The sequence below is a fragment of the Emydura macquarii genome, unplaced genomic scaffold (genome assembly GCF_026122565.2).
Source record: "Emydura macquarii macquarii isolate MOO-44397 ecotype Brisbane River unplaced genomic scaffold, CSIRO-AGI_Emac_v2 contig_1039, whole genome shotgun sequence".
Taxonomy (NCBI): Eukaryota; Metazoa; Chordata; order Testudines; family Chelidae; genus Emydura; species Emydura macquarii.
Window position 1 is genome coordinate 667,496 of NW_027131176.1, and position 13,410 is coordinate 680,905.

Genomic DNA, 13,410 nt, shown 5'->3' on the forward strand with positions numbered 1-13,410 from the left:
CTAGTCTGAGATTTCAGCCCCAGCATGGCTGCATTAGCTGAAAACCAGTGCAGTTTGTTTTTAACTAGTGCAGCGTATCCTGGATTCCACCCTTAGGCCTTGTCCACACTTGGAAAGAGGTGTAGGTAGTAATCAGTGGCCAGCTTTTGGTATAGCTGCTCAGGTGTTGAACCCTATGTGTAAAAAGGGGCATGCAGGAATAAACTTCCACTAGCTCAGTCAGAGTAAACTCCTGCAAGTCTTTGTCTATGCCTAGGGCTCGGCCATGGCAAAGCTATACTGATTGCTGAATCAGGAGAAATGCCTGGAGAAAGACAAGGCCAAATTCAATGTTTGGCTCTCCCAGACTTGTGACCTTTGACCTAATGACTTGTGTCTACTTCCAGGGGAGAAGTACGAGCTGCATGCAGGGACAGAGTCCACCCCGAGCGTGGTGGTGCACGTCTGTGACAGCGACACAGAGGAAGAAGAGGACCCAAAGAATTCTCCAAAGCCAAAAATTATTCAAACCCGGCGTCCTGGCCTGCCTCCTCCCATGTCTAATTGAGCCTCTCCAGCCGGAGCAGCACTTCTCTCCTCCAGCACAGCTCTGTTTTTCTGTTTGCTATGTTTTGTTGAAGGGCAGCCATTGCCTTGTGGGTAATGGGACATCTAGCTCATTGAGATCCCTTCTCTGTACTCAAGCCTGTCTAACACAAGGGCTAGGAAAAAGTTCTTTGTACATGTAGCCATATCACCTGCCATCATGTGTAATGGATCTTGTGAAAGAGGGTAGAATAGGCTGGGAAGAGAAGTGGGGGTTCAGTTTGAGGGTTTTTCATAGCATTGCACTGTAATGATAGCAAAACCAGAAGCATCGCTTAGTAAATTTGTGCTAGTCTGATGTTGGGATTAACATTCAGACTAGCAGAATATCACTCTCTGCCCCTTTCCCACAGGATCCCCTCCCCAGCCCTCCACTACTCCTCAGCAGACCTGGGTCTCTTCCTTGTTCCTCATTCTTACTGGTGTCATCTTGTGAGGTATCAGCTTGGTGGCCTTTAACCCCTTCACCTCCACTTATTGAGCATTTATCTTGTGAAGGGACACTCTAGTAGCCTTTTACATCCCCTGGCAACTTCTTCAGGGAACAGCAGGTTCCCTGCATGTTTCAGTTTCATCAGGAGGACTGAAAACTCCTATCCCCCTACTGCTGTGAATATACTGGCCCTTTAAATCGGGCTGAGACAGCTTAGAGCAGTGGCCCCCAAACTTTTTATCTTGCAGCCCCCTTACCTTGTCTGTGCCCCCCTGCAGCTGGGGTGGTGAGTGGGGTCACAGTCGGGGCTGGGGGCTGCAGCTGTGAGCAGGGCCATGGTCGGCAGGCTGTGGTAAAGGCCAGGGGCAAAGGCGGGGAGTGGGACTGCAGTGGCTGGGAGCTGAGATGGGGGACTGGGGGTTGGTACTGTGGCTGGGGGCGGGGAAGGGTGGCTGAATGCCGAGCCAGAGGCCAAGGCCATAGGTGCCAGAATGACGCTCTCTCCCTGCTACCCCTGAGGGCTAGCCTGGGCATGCCCTACAGTTTGGGGACCTTTATCCTAGAGTGGACGGGGCTGAAAAGGGAGACAGCATGTTGTGAAGGGGGAGGTGCCCTTCAGTCCTTTGCCCTCCAATGAGAAGGCCAGGTTGCCATCAGCGGGGGAAATCCTCACATTCCTTCCCATGAGGAGGGCAAGGGTGTTACTTCTCTTTCCCTGCATCCCTGAGGTTGAGGGTGGAGAACTAACTTCCCATCACACTGGGATTCATTGCTAGCTTGCGGTAGCAGCAAACTGCAGTGATGGGCAGAGGTTTCCAGAGTGGTACGCTGGATAGCCCAGATATTCCAGCTCTTTGCAAATATTTGCCCATCCCTAATAATCAGCACTTCCCCTCCCCCCTTTGCTTGATGTGTTTTAAGATCCATATTTAGCTGTATGCAGTATTTCCCACCCACCCATCCTCCCAGGCCAAATAAAACAGGACCACATTTAAACTTGAATTTAGACTGCATGGAATTTATTCTCCTATCTCACTCATAAATGTACTGGATTAATGACATTTTTGTGCTTTCATCGTGGCTGGTAGCAGACAGTACTTAGATATTTGGATGTTCTGCCTGGGCAGATATTCGTTAATTATTCTCAAGCACACGCACCAATTTGAGAAAGTGCTTTCTAGAGAGCTAAGCCCTGCTCTTACAAAGACATCTGAGACTAACTTTACACACAGGAGTAGTTCCACTGAAATGAAAGTTAAGCATATGCATATGACTTTGCAGGACTGGGGCATAAATTAATGAACTGCAGTTCTACTCCCCTTGAAAAAAACTGTAGAGAGGGTTTTCATGTCTAAAGTCTCAATGACTTTCCTATCAAATTTGCTCCATTTACAAGTAAAAATAAAGTTTTTCTACTTCCCAATCCTGCAAGGTCACCCTAGGAGCTGAAACCAAGCTCGGTTCTGTAATCAAGATTCCGTTGTTAGGAAGTTTCTGAAAGTTCCAGTGGCAGAATCTTAATTAACAGTAAGGATGCACACACTTCAGTGGACTCCAGCTCATGCTCTCACTGCTGTATTGATTCAGAAATACTGACTGAAAGAAAAACATGTAATTTTGTCACTAAAATCAGCATAGAGAATTCTCACTGCACACGGGGGGAACAGAGCTGTGGGAGTAAGAATGTGCCCATTTTTACAGAGTTCCTTTTCTGATCATCACCATTCTTTAATATTGTTACTGAGAATTAGAGCCTTGCTTATGCATAACCCTTATGGTGATGCTTCTCACTGCACACATTCACACTTAGGTTAAACAAGCATGTTCAATGCAGCAGAGACCTAACCTAAATGAGACTTGACTTTAACAAAAAAGAATAGCTTTTCAGATATTTCACTTTATTGCTTTTTGTCGATGCTTTCAGAATTGATTTAAAGGATGATATTACTATTTTAAATCACCTTGCACCCTAGGACTATAATATGACCATTCCTGCTGAAAATGGTACATCAGGCAAGCTATAGTATTTAAGGAGAACAAACCCCCTTCTTTCTCATGTGTCACTGTGTAGATAAAAAGCTATTTTGATGGCAAGATCCCTTGGCTTTAGACAGTTGATTATGAGAAGTGTTTTTAGGTCAGGTTTAAATGTAATATTTCCTGCATAAAACAGTCACTTTGAGATAGCAGAGCTTTGGGATCCAGAGCCTCAGCTGCTGTAAATCCATGTAGTTCCATTTACCTCAGTTTACACCAGCTGAGGATCTGGTCATTTTATGTACAAAAAGAAAAAATGAAGAAGGAGCCCAAATCTAGTCTCCACATCAAAGCAAATTCAAACTTTGTGGGATTTGGATCCTGGTCCAAACTACATAATTTGGGCCCAACTTGGATTAAAAGTCCTATTGTGAATGAAGTTGTAGTTTAATGTTCTCTTCTGTCTTCATGGGACATACACACAAGGAATACTTAAAGACAGGCATAGTTCATTGATTACGGTAGGTCCTAAAAGAGTGTAGCTGTAAAATATCACGCAGGAGGGGGTGGGAGATAGCTTCACTGTCCAAACCACAGAAAGAAAATCACAACTGAAAGATTCAGACAACCCAACGGAATCCTTTTGTGGCTGCAATCAGGGTTTATAAATCACTGTGTAATAGATCACCATCTGAAAAGAACAATACTTCTGATATTATAGATTAACTTCTCTAGCATGAAAATAACAGCATTTGTGAACCTAGCAAGTGTGCTTTGTATCTCGCCTGCAGTCTAAGCCTGACTGGTATGGAAAACACGCTTCCTCAAAAAGGGCGACCACTTTGGAAAGTAAATTTTCTATATAAATTCAGTAGTACAGATATTGTGGTCCTTTTGTGGACAAAGTCCCTGCTGACTTCAATGTGAGTTTTGTCTCTGTAGGATCTGCAAACTCGGCTACTATGATTTTCACTCATTGCATGAGGATTTACAACACCAAAGGCAGTTTCTGCTTTATAACAGCACTATAAATCAGGCCAGCTCCACTGGCTTCAGTGGAATTGCTCTTGATTCACACCAATGTAAATGACAGCAGAATTTGGCCCTGGTTCTTTTAATTTGCTTTTAATGGGTTCTCAGATACTACTGAAATGGTTTTCCAGAGGTGAAATGGTACACTTTAGTGGATGTACATTGCCCACTTCTCTGGTTAGAAATGGAGTAGAGAAAATGAAGTTTACAATTGCTATTGCTGTTGTCCCTCTACCCCATTGTCCTCCCCAGTCTTCTCTGAACTTAGACTCTTTCATACGCTGCATACGATGACCTCTTTTGTAAATGTATTTGTGCATTTAACTTCCCTAAACTCAAAGCAGGGAGCTCAAGCATTTCAAAGATAAATAGTGGTCAATATCTAAAGTCTGTTGCAGTGAGACCTCCATACTCTTGTGGGGTCCCAGTGTTATCCCTGGAACAGCACGCTAGCTGATCCCATGACAGGATCGTCCCCTTCCCTCAAATCATGCTATAATATCTGAACTAAATGGATCAGTACTTTTAAAAAAACATTGAATAGAGTTAAAATGTGTCCTGTGGGTAAACTACAATCCTGCTCTTTCACATTTATTTGCTCCCAAACTGGCTAGTTCTCTTTTCATTCAATGACCATGAAAAGGGTCTTTCTTGAGATAAAGGGAATGTCTTTTGTATAGCGTGATAATCAGTTAAATAGTCTTGCGAAACTTTACAGTGGTATGTCCTAGCACTGTGACAGTTAGTTTTGTGTCAGCATTTCCATTATACACACCTTTTAAAAATATTCTATTTAGTCATATTTTATAGGAGTATTAAAAAAAGTTATTGGCTAATGAATCACTTTTGCACTTGTATAACTCAGAGCTTAGTTTTAAAAAATAAATATGGCAAACGATGATTTGTCCATGTGTTCTGCTTGCTTTTGGCATTTTGAGAAGCAATCCTCAAAAAGACTAAAAGTCTACGAACGGGCTAGTTTGACTGTGCACTACAGCTTGTTACTGGATGGAATCAGAACTGCTTAAATGTGTGTCACGGGCCACATGTTGCTGACTGGAGTTTAGCCTTTAGCTCAAGTGGGCCTGTGTTTCTGGAGCAGGAAGGTAAAGGAAATATGAGTGTGATATTTGCAAGCCTGCACTTCAGTCGCTATTGTTTGCTATACAAATTGTGACAATTCCTGGCAAAATATGAAGTCAAACTCAGATCTGATGTACGCAGTTGCAATTCCATTGACTTTCATGAATTTACACAGCTTATACCATATGAGTTTGCCTGGGAGTATGTAAAAATAGCACACTGCATCACTTCAGAAGAGCAAATGTGTCCCTACCAAGTGAAATGGCTCCACAGAGGCTGTTAAAATGGGTAAACGTGATGCATATGTATGTTTAAATAGGTAACTCGGCATTGAGAAAATGCCTAACCTTTAAAAAAAAAAAAAAAAAAAAAAAAAAAAAAAATACTAATAATCCTGATTACTACAAAATAGCAGAGTGATGGTTTATGGTCTACCATGTCAATTCAAGTAGGGTATTTTTCTTCTTCTAGGATAGTCTTGAAAGGTTATTAGTGTTTAAGGCAAAGGACTAGAGCCAGAAGATACGGCTTCTCTACCCAGCTCAGCCATCGATTTCTTGTGTGTGACCTTGTGCAAGTCATTTAGGTCTAATTTGCGTAAGCGACTAGTGATTTTGGGTGCCCAATGTGAGACATCTTAAAGGGGCCTGACTTTCAGAGGGGTGGTGCTCAGCACTTTGTGAAAATCAGGACCCTTCGGTGTCTCAAATTGGCATCCAAAAATTGAAGCACACAAAAGTCATTGGTCTCTTGAAAATGTAGGCCTTATTCTTTGTCTTTGTTATAAAAAAGCAGTAGTGATAGGATCCAGGGATAAAATGTGCTGTATAATTCCTAATTATTTTTACTACGAGGCAGCATGTGAGCATGCCCCTGCTACATAAGAAAAGATTCTTTAGCTGAATGGGGCTGAAGCGTGAAAGTTGTCTAAATGCAATTTGTGTCGGAATAGTGCATAAGAGGGAAAAACCACACTGCCTGGAAATAAGCCCAATGGTTGCTAAAGTGAACATTGGAGCCATGTTTCCAGACAGGCCTATGGGCACATGTAAACAAAAGAAATTGTATGCATGAAACCCCATTAAGCATTTAATCTGCACATTCAAATGGGCTGCTACACTTCTGTAATAGGGCATTTGCACGCACAAATGATAGTGTGCAATCAGGACCTGATCCTACAAGATGCTGAGTGACTCCTGGGAGTCAGAGTTGAAGGTGTGGTTCACCTCCAGCTGTTGTTCAGCGCCTTACTGGTTCATGCCATGATTACTTACACAACTGACTGCACACACAAAGTTGTGCATGCATTTTATGACCGGTGCTGTGCAAGACAAAAATCAAGACAATCCCCCCTGGAAGGTTTACAACATAAACAGGATAGACATTAGAGCAGGCAGGATGCACTGGGAAGCTCAGAGCAGGTAACAACTAGAATGATTATTTCTGACTCACGTCTTACACCAAAGCCCCATTTTCAAAGGGGACTCAACACATCAGAGCATTTGACCCATAGTTACTTATTGCATGATAACGGAGAGTCTGCAAATTATTTGTTAGAATTACCCCCCGACTCATCAGAATGATTTGTCTGAGGTGACAACAGTCCTACAGTACTTTGTTGTAGATCTGGAGGGGTGGGGTTGGAACTAGTTTTCCTTGGAAGAGGGCTGTTGGGCAGGTTATTAGGAATAATCCTGATTAGTGCAACTGCTACTAGTTTTGGTTTTGGTTGAGTAATTTCCTGCTAGCCAGTGAAATTCAAAATCACCAGCACACTGTTTGCAGGTTCCCTCCTCCCCCTATCGTCAAGATTCTTTAATAAACTACATTTGCAAGAAGATTTTTTTTAAAGTATTGCAATTATTTAACCATTGTGCTAACTTGTAAGAAAAATGAAGCAGTGTCTCATCTTGAAGCTTTTGCATTCTCCTTGGGGAAACCACTTTACAATAAATTACCAGATTTTGCTGGCTAAAAAATATAAAGTACAGATTAAGGTCCTGGACAGACCATGGCCAAAATTTATCTCTGGTGTAACAACACAAATTAATAGTTATGCTTGTGAGGCATTTGGCCCCTATTGTTCAAGAAGCTCATGCAGGGGGAAGTTCAGCAACTCACAATGTACTAGGTTCACCTGAGCAGAAAGAGTTTGCAGCTGGAGTTATGGTGTGGCTAAAAGCCTCCCTATGGGGCAGATTGTACTGTACCCCTATGTGTGATGTGTAAGGAGGAGCGGAGCACAAGAGATCTCTCTTCTCACATGCTGTGAGGGTTGGCCATGGTTCCACTAGTTGTGCTCAACTGAGTGCAAGGACTGTGAGGAGCGAGTGCCCCCTACCCCAACGAGGGTGAGGCACCTGCAAACTGGCCAGTGCAGACTCTTTGGCTTGGAAAAGAGAATAGGTCACACCCTAAGAAGTAGCACAGTGCCTGCACTCCTTAAGACAAAATGCTACCCTGCATTCTCACTGGTGTAGCAAGACCCCGTGCTGTCTCTAAGACCTTGTCTACATTAGCACTTATGCCAGCCAAACATTTGTTGCTCAGGGGTGTGAAAAAAACACACCACTGAGTGACATAACTTTTGCCAGCACAAGCACTCGTGTACAGCACTATGTTGGTGGGAGAGTCTCTCTCACTGACATAGCTACTGCCGCTTGTTGAGGTGGTTTTATTATGTCGATAGGAGAGCTCTCTCCGATTGGCATAATGCAGCTACACAAGCACTCTTACAGTAGCATAGCTGTATCAGTGCAGCTGTGTCACTGTAAATACCTAAGTGTAGACAATGTAAGGATGCTCAGAAGGCATAATAAGGTTTATCGACCCATTTAACATGCTCACTCCCAGATGGGTAAAGGTCATCCATGGACACTTTGAATACCAATATCCCAACAATGCAGTATCTGCAAGTCCTAGAGTCCAGGACTCTTTGTCAAGGGAATCTGGCTCAAGTAAGCACTGGGAACCGCTGGGAGGCACTGATCATCCTCACAGTCAATGGGAATTAAAAGCATTCAGCACCCAAATAAAGACTCCATGATTTAATCCCCTATAATTCATAACCATGATAGAGAGGGCCCAATCTTGCTCTTGTGACGTCAACGGAGGTTTTCCCATTGACTTCATGAGAATAGAATCAGGCCAGCAGGAGTAAACTGGTCTATCCACTGTACATCAGAAAATCAGCCTTGTTTAATAAACCATTGAAAGTGACTGATCATTACTCTAGTGTCTAATACAAGACCATCATTGTGTCTTCATTAGTGTTCTGAAGAGAGGTTCTCTTCACTATTCAATTTAGAAAAAAAAAAGTATAAATGTTTTGAATCCATTTTAGAGCAGACAGCTTCTTGTTCAGAAATTTTTGAAAGGACTCTGTCATCCTTATTGACTGATTCATCCTTAATGTTGATTTGGCAACTTGTCCTATTGTGGTTAGCTGCAGAAGCGTTTCATGTATGTTATTGTGGATCTGAGACCATTAATCATGTTCTTCTCATTCAAGTGTCTGGATTGCTGACACAGATGTGACATATCTGTACATATTATAAATCAATACTATTTTTAACCATATATTTTGTACAAATACTCACATTAGCTCTGTACTTCAGTGGAAATCTAATATGGTATTAAACATTTTGGTGGAATTACTGAACTTCTTGCCTATGCTTAATTTCCTTTGATTATCATGAATCACCACAGTATAATGATTTCAAGCAGCCAAAGCATTTCCCACGGCCAACAAAACTTTACTCCCATTCTAGCTATATGTAACAACAGATAGATAAATGCAGCATGCTGGTTTAATGTGTATGCCCACAGTTCCCTCTAGTGGCTAGCCCTGGCAACTATACACTTGCCAGTTAGCACTTTAATCTAGAAGGAGGCCTCATTCTGGTGCTGAAGGATAAAGGTTCAAGTCCCACTGACCACCTGGGTGTGTTTAACAGTTACCTAAAGGCACCTAAGTAGGTTTTGTTAACCACATACTTGTGTACAATTTTATCTTACATCTGCCTAATGTAAGGTTTCTTGCACCTTCTTCTGATGCATCTGGTGCTGGCCATTGTCAGACACAGTACACTGGACTAGATGGACCTTGGGTCATCCAATCCAGTCCGTCAATGTCTATGTACTGATGTCACATAGATATTCTTTTTTTTTTTTAATCAGACCAATAATATACATTTCCACCATACACTGAAATTGTGCACTAAACTTGGACCTCTAGTTTTTCATTTGTCAATTTGAGCTTTAATAACTCAGATTATGAAATAAAGCACAGATGCTAAGAAAATGAATGATTAATATAACAACCACATCTTATATTATAATCCCCAGCACTGAGATGTGTTCAGATAGCAACAGAACACCAATCCTCCATGTTTACGGAAAACAGGTAAAATGGTAGAGGACCAAATGCTTGCACTGTCCCTCAGTTAAGTGGTACCTTACTGTATGAGAAGACCATTGAAATAAACTTCACAGAGTAAGGCATCCCTCCATGCAAGGGGACAGAATCCGGCCTCGAAGGGATTATGTACAACCCTCGCTTCCTGCCATTGTATATTACTAGTACTAGACAGATGTGTGAGTGTGAAACGTACAATTAATACCTTACTAATAAATAATTAACATCCAACAGTATGGGCCAGACAGAAATAGTTTGCTTTCATTGTAGTGGGCAAAAGACCTGCCCCACAAGAGCTTGTTTTTGTTCCTGATTCTGCCATGTTTTATACTTTAAGGGCAGATCTTTATTTGTGTGCCAGTGGAAGAGCCAAAGGGAGTGAACCTGCTGTGCAAAAGGACAATAAATGATACAACCCTATGTGCTAAAGAGAGCTTACTGATGCATATATGACACACACACCATTGAGGTGTGTACATTTGATTCGGCTGGGGGTATATAAAGGATACGTTCACTGGGTCTTTGCATAGTACAGTCTCTCATAATCTCATTCCTGGATGAAGGGGAGAGCTATAGGTTGTGCCAGCTGCAGTTCAGTTTCCAGTGAGGTTGGCCCTGGCCTGAAGTCAGGTCACTGCCTCCAACACACTCTGTTTTCCAAAGCGAAACTTTTATTTAAGCTTTGCTCATGGTCCAGGGTTTGGCTCAATACGCAATAGCCTTTCTATCAACTGCAATTTTTGCCACTGACCACTCCCAAATGGCAGTGCCAAGGGTTTTATATATATTAACATGAAAAAATAATTTTCTGCCACAAAAAATACAGAACTGGTTCTGAACAAAATTCAGTAGCCACTTGCATTTACTTGATAGCCTCGGAGTACTGATTAACAAATACTTGGAACAAAATCCACTTGCTCTTAGTTTGAAATCACTGCATACAGAAACTCAAATGGAAAGTGAGTTTTGCTTCCGAGCTTTACAGTTAATGTGCCTGATACAAAGCCCATTAAACTGAATGGAATAGCTCCCTGCAGTGAGGGGGTGTGGCCTCCCTCTGAGACTGACAGGAAGAAACCACTTTCCACCCATGGAGCCAGGCAAGTCACACCCCTCCTCACCAGAAGCAGGGGGGTGGGATAGACATTTTAAAAGGCAGGCCCTGCAGCCCAGTGCAAGAACTGGAGAAGGAAGCAGATGTCTCTTGTCCACAGCAGAGCCCTGTGCCTGAGATGGAGCTCTACAGCACCAAGGACCCAGAGGAGGTTGGGACTGCCAACTGACCAGTACCCAGAGGAGCTACTGGGACTTCCACTGGGGATCTGGAGGAACCTCAGTAGAGAGAGGTAGGAAGTAGCCCAGGGACATCAGACATTAATCCGGTTGTGTTGCCAGAATCATTCTAGGTCAGCGTGTTTCAGTAGGATCCCTACTGACCCAGTGGTGGAGGGCTCTGCCACTCTCAGATCCCTGGGCTGAGACCCAGTGAAGTAGGGTGGGCCCCGGTCCCACTACCCCCTGCTGCCAGTCCCATGTCGGGGTTTGCAGCCTACCCACCTTATGCCGGATGGCCTGCATCTGCTTGCTGCTTGGCCCAGCCCAGAGCCCCTTTAGACTACTTGCTACTCGGCCCTGCCCAGAGAGCCAGAGACCTTTGACTGCTAATTTCCCTGTTGAGCATTGCACCCATGGGCACAATGTAGTGAGGGGGCATGGCCTCCCACTGAGACTGATGGGGAGGGATGGCCATGGACCACTGCATTCCCATTAACTTCAATACGCTTTGGTTCAGGTCCCATTTTTGTTCATTAAAAGAGAGGAGGGAGAAGGAGAAAAAATAGACTTGCATGTCTAAAGTTCTGAGGATGAATGTTGATCTTACACATGTTTAAATCAAGAGTAACTCCATTCCCTTCTATTCAGCCTATGGCTTTATACGACTCCCAACCGTACGGTACTGAGCATTTACACCTGTCAATGGAGAACACCTGTACTGTCAGGTGTTTGATGAGTTGGAGGTATATAAAAACTCAGCCCTGCCATGCAGTAATGAAAAGTCTGCCTAAATACATCCCCTCCCCCACCAAATCAAAACACATAATTAAGGATGTGCCTACCCTACACACATCCACACATTATGTCACTTGAAAGCTTACTTTCTGTATGTTCAGATGAGGTATGATGTGGAGGTCTCTAAAGGTGCCATAAGCCTGTAGATGAGGTTAAAAAAGTGTAATTTTTTTGCACAGTTCCAACACTGAAACCTGACTATGACTAGAGATTTTTACTGTTTAAGTTAATTTCAACACCTTATTGTGGTGTTTACTGGTTAACTTGCCCCACACGCATAGTGTTCCATACTACAAACAGACCTGACTATGCCAGATAGATACCAGCCTACACTCTTGATGTGTTAAGTCTCATTGAAGAAGTACATGATGCCTTTGAGGCTGGGGATTTGCTGTATATCATACATCTGGTTCCTTCAATGGAATCTGGAGTGATGCGGGAACAGAGAATACTGTCAGCCAAGATTCAAAGGGCAGCAGTGGGATTGTAGGACTGACAAGAAGCCAGCCCTTAGTAGATGGACTCCCACAAGACGTGTCCTGAGTGACTATGCAAAAGCTATGAGAAAGTCACCTAACAAGAAGTAGTGAAGACAAAATCCACAAACAAGTCCTTGCCTCTGTACTGAAGAGCAATGGAGAGCATGTACAGCTCTTGCCAACCATGTCATCAACAACATGACAATCCCATTTGACCCTGAATCACATCCAAAAGTGCTTAGCAACATATCTACTGGACTGCGTATAACAGCAGATGTAAAGAGTCTCTGCTGAAAATAGCAGATATTGGAGAAGAACAAATGGAGAGATTTCTGGGAAGTGCACTTGATTTTTATGGGATTTTATGTACCTTCTTCGGTCCAATCAAGAAATCTGGTACACCTGCCATGGCCAATACAACCATATTTAAGTCTGGCAAAGGAGGAACAATCACAGTAGCTATCAGTCCAGAAATTGCTTTTCCCAGAGCCCTGTCCTTAACAAGGTGCAGAGATGATGTTTCAACAGTAACTGTTTTAGTCACCCAATAGGACCTCTGCCTATGTCCCTTTTTCATGCTGGTGGACCAATGAGAAGAACAGAAAAAGCTGAATTAGGGCATCAGCAGGTAAGCTGAAAGAATCCATAAGCTAAGAGTATGCAACAAAGAAACCACAGTGCACATCAGTGATGCCACAGCTGCCATGCAAATGATGGCTGGAGATGAATGGCACACACGTGATGAATTGGCTGCTGAATTCTTGAGGCAGTTCCTACAAGGGTTTGACAAAGCTAATTTTGTAACTGAAATCTTTGACAGATATGACAAAGTAACTCCATAAAAACTGCAGAGACACAGTGCTGGAAAGGATCTAAGGTTGGATTGTTGGACACCCTGTGTGTCCATGGAACGTTTCTAAATGTAGCATCCAACAAGCAGTCCTTTGTAAAATTCCTCTGTGACTACATGTTCAAAAAATGGTGCTGAGAGTATAGGAACACATGGAAAACACACACTCCTTCGTGCTGGAGGCTTTTCCAATGGTGAAGAAGCAAATTCCCTCACTAGTAGAGGTGCTGAAGAAGTCCAAGTGTTGTACAGTACACAAGAGGAAGCATACACAACAATGCTTCTACATGCTGTTTGTGCCAATATGGCTTTTGGTGGTGTCAAAGGAACCATAGTAAGTAGGTCACATGATACAGGTGTTTTGGTCCCTGCTGTTCACTACTTTCCATGTAATTTGTGATACACTCACTTCTGACTTCTCCACTATACTTCCTGCTGTATGTGCCTTAACAGGATATGATTCTGCATCATCCCTATCTGTTAC

General features: G+C 43.0%; 1 protein-coding gene and 1 long non-coding RNA gene across 2 annotated transcripts in view; one reads left to right on the forward strand and one right to left on the reverse strand.

Annotated features, from left to right (window-relative positions):
* RCAN2 (regulator of calcineurin 2) overlaps nucleotides 1–8,771 on the forward strand; it is a 59,613-nt gene extending 50,842 nt beyond the window's left edge. Inside the window, exon 4 of the mRNA XM_067544930.1 lies at nucleotides 387–8,771. Within this exon, the coding sequence (XP_067401031.1) occupies nucleotides 387–547 (161 nt within the window). The 3' untranslated portion in view covers nucleotides 548–8,771. The remainder of the gene's footprint in view (nucleotides 1–386) is intronic.
* The window catches only part of LOC137150887 (uncharacterized), a 29,652-nt gene that overhangs the window by 15,627 nt on the left and 615 nt on the right, over nucleotides 1–13,410 (reverse strand). The window lies entirely within an intron of this gene.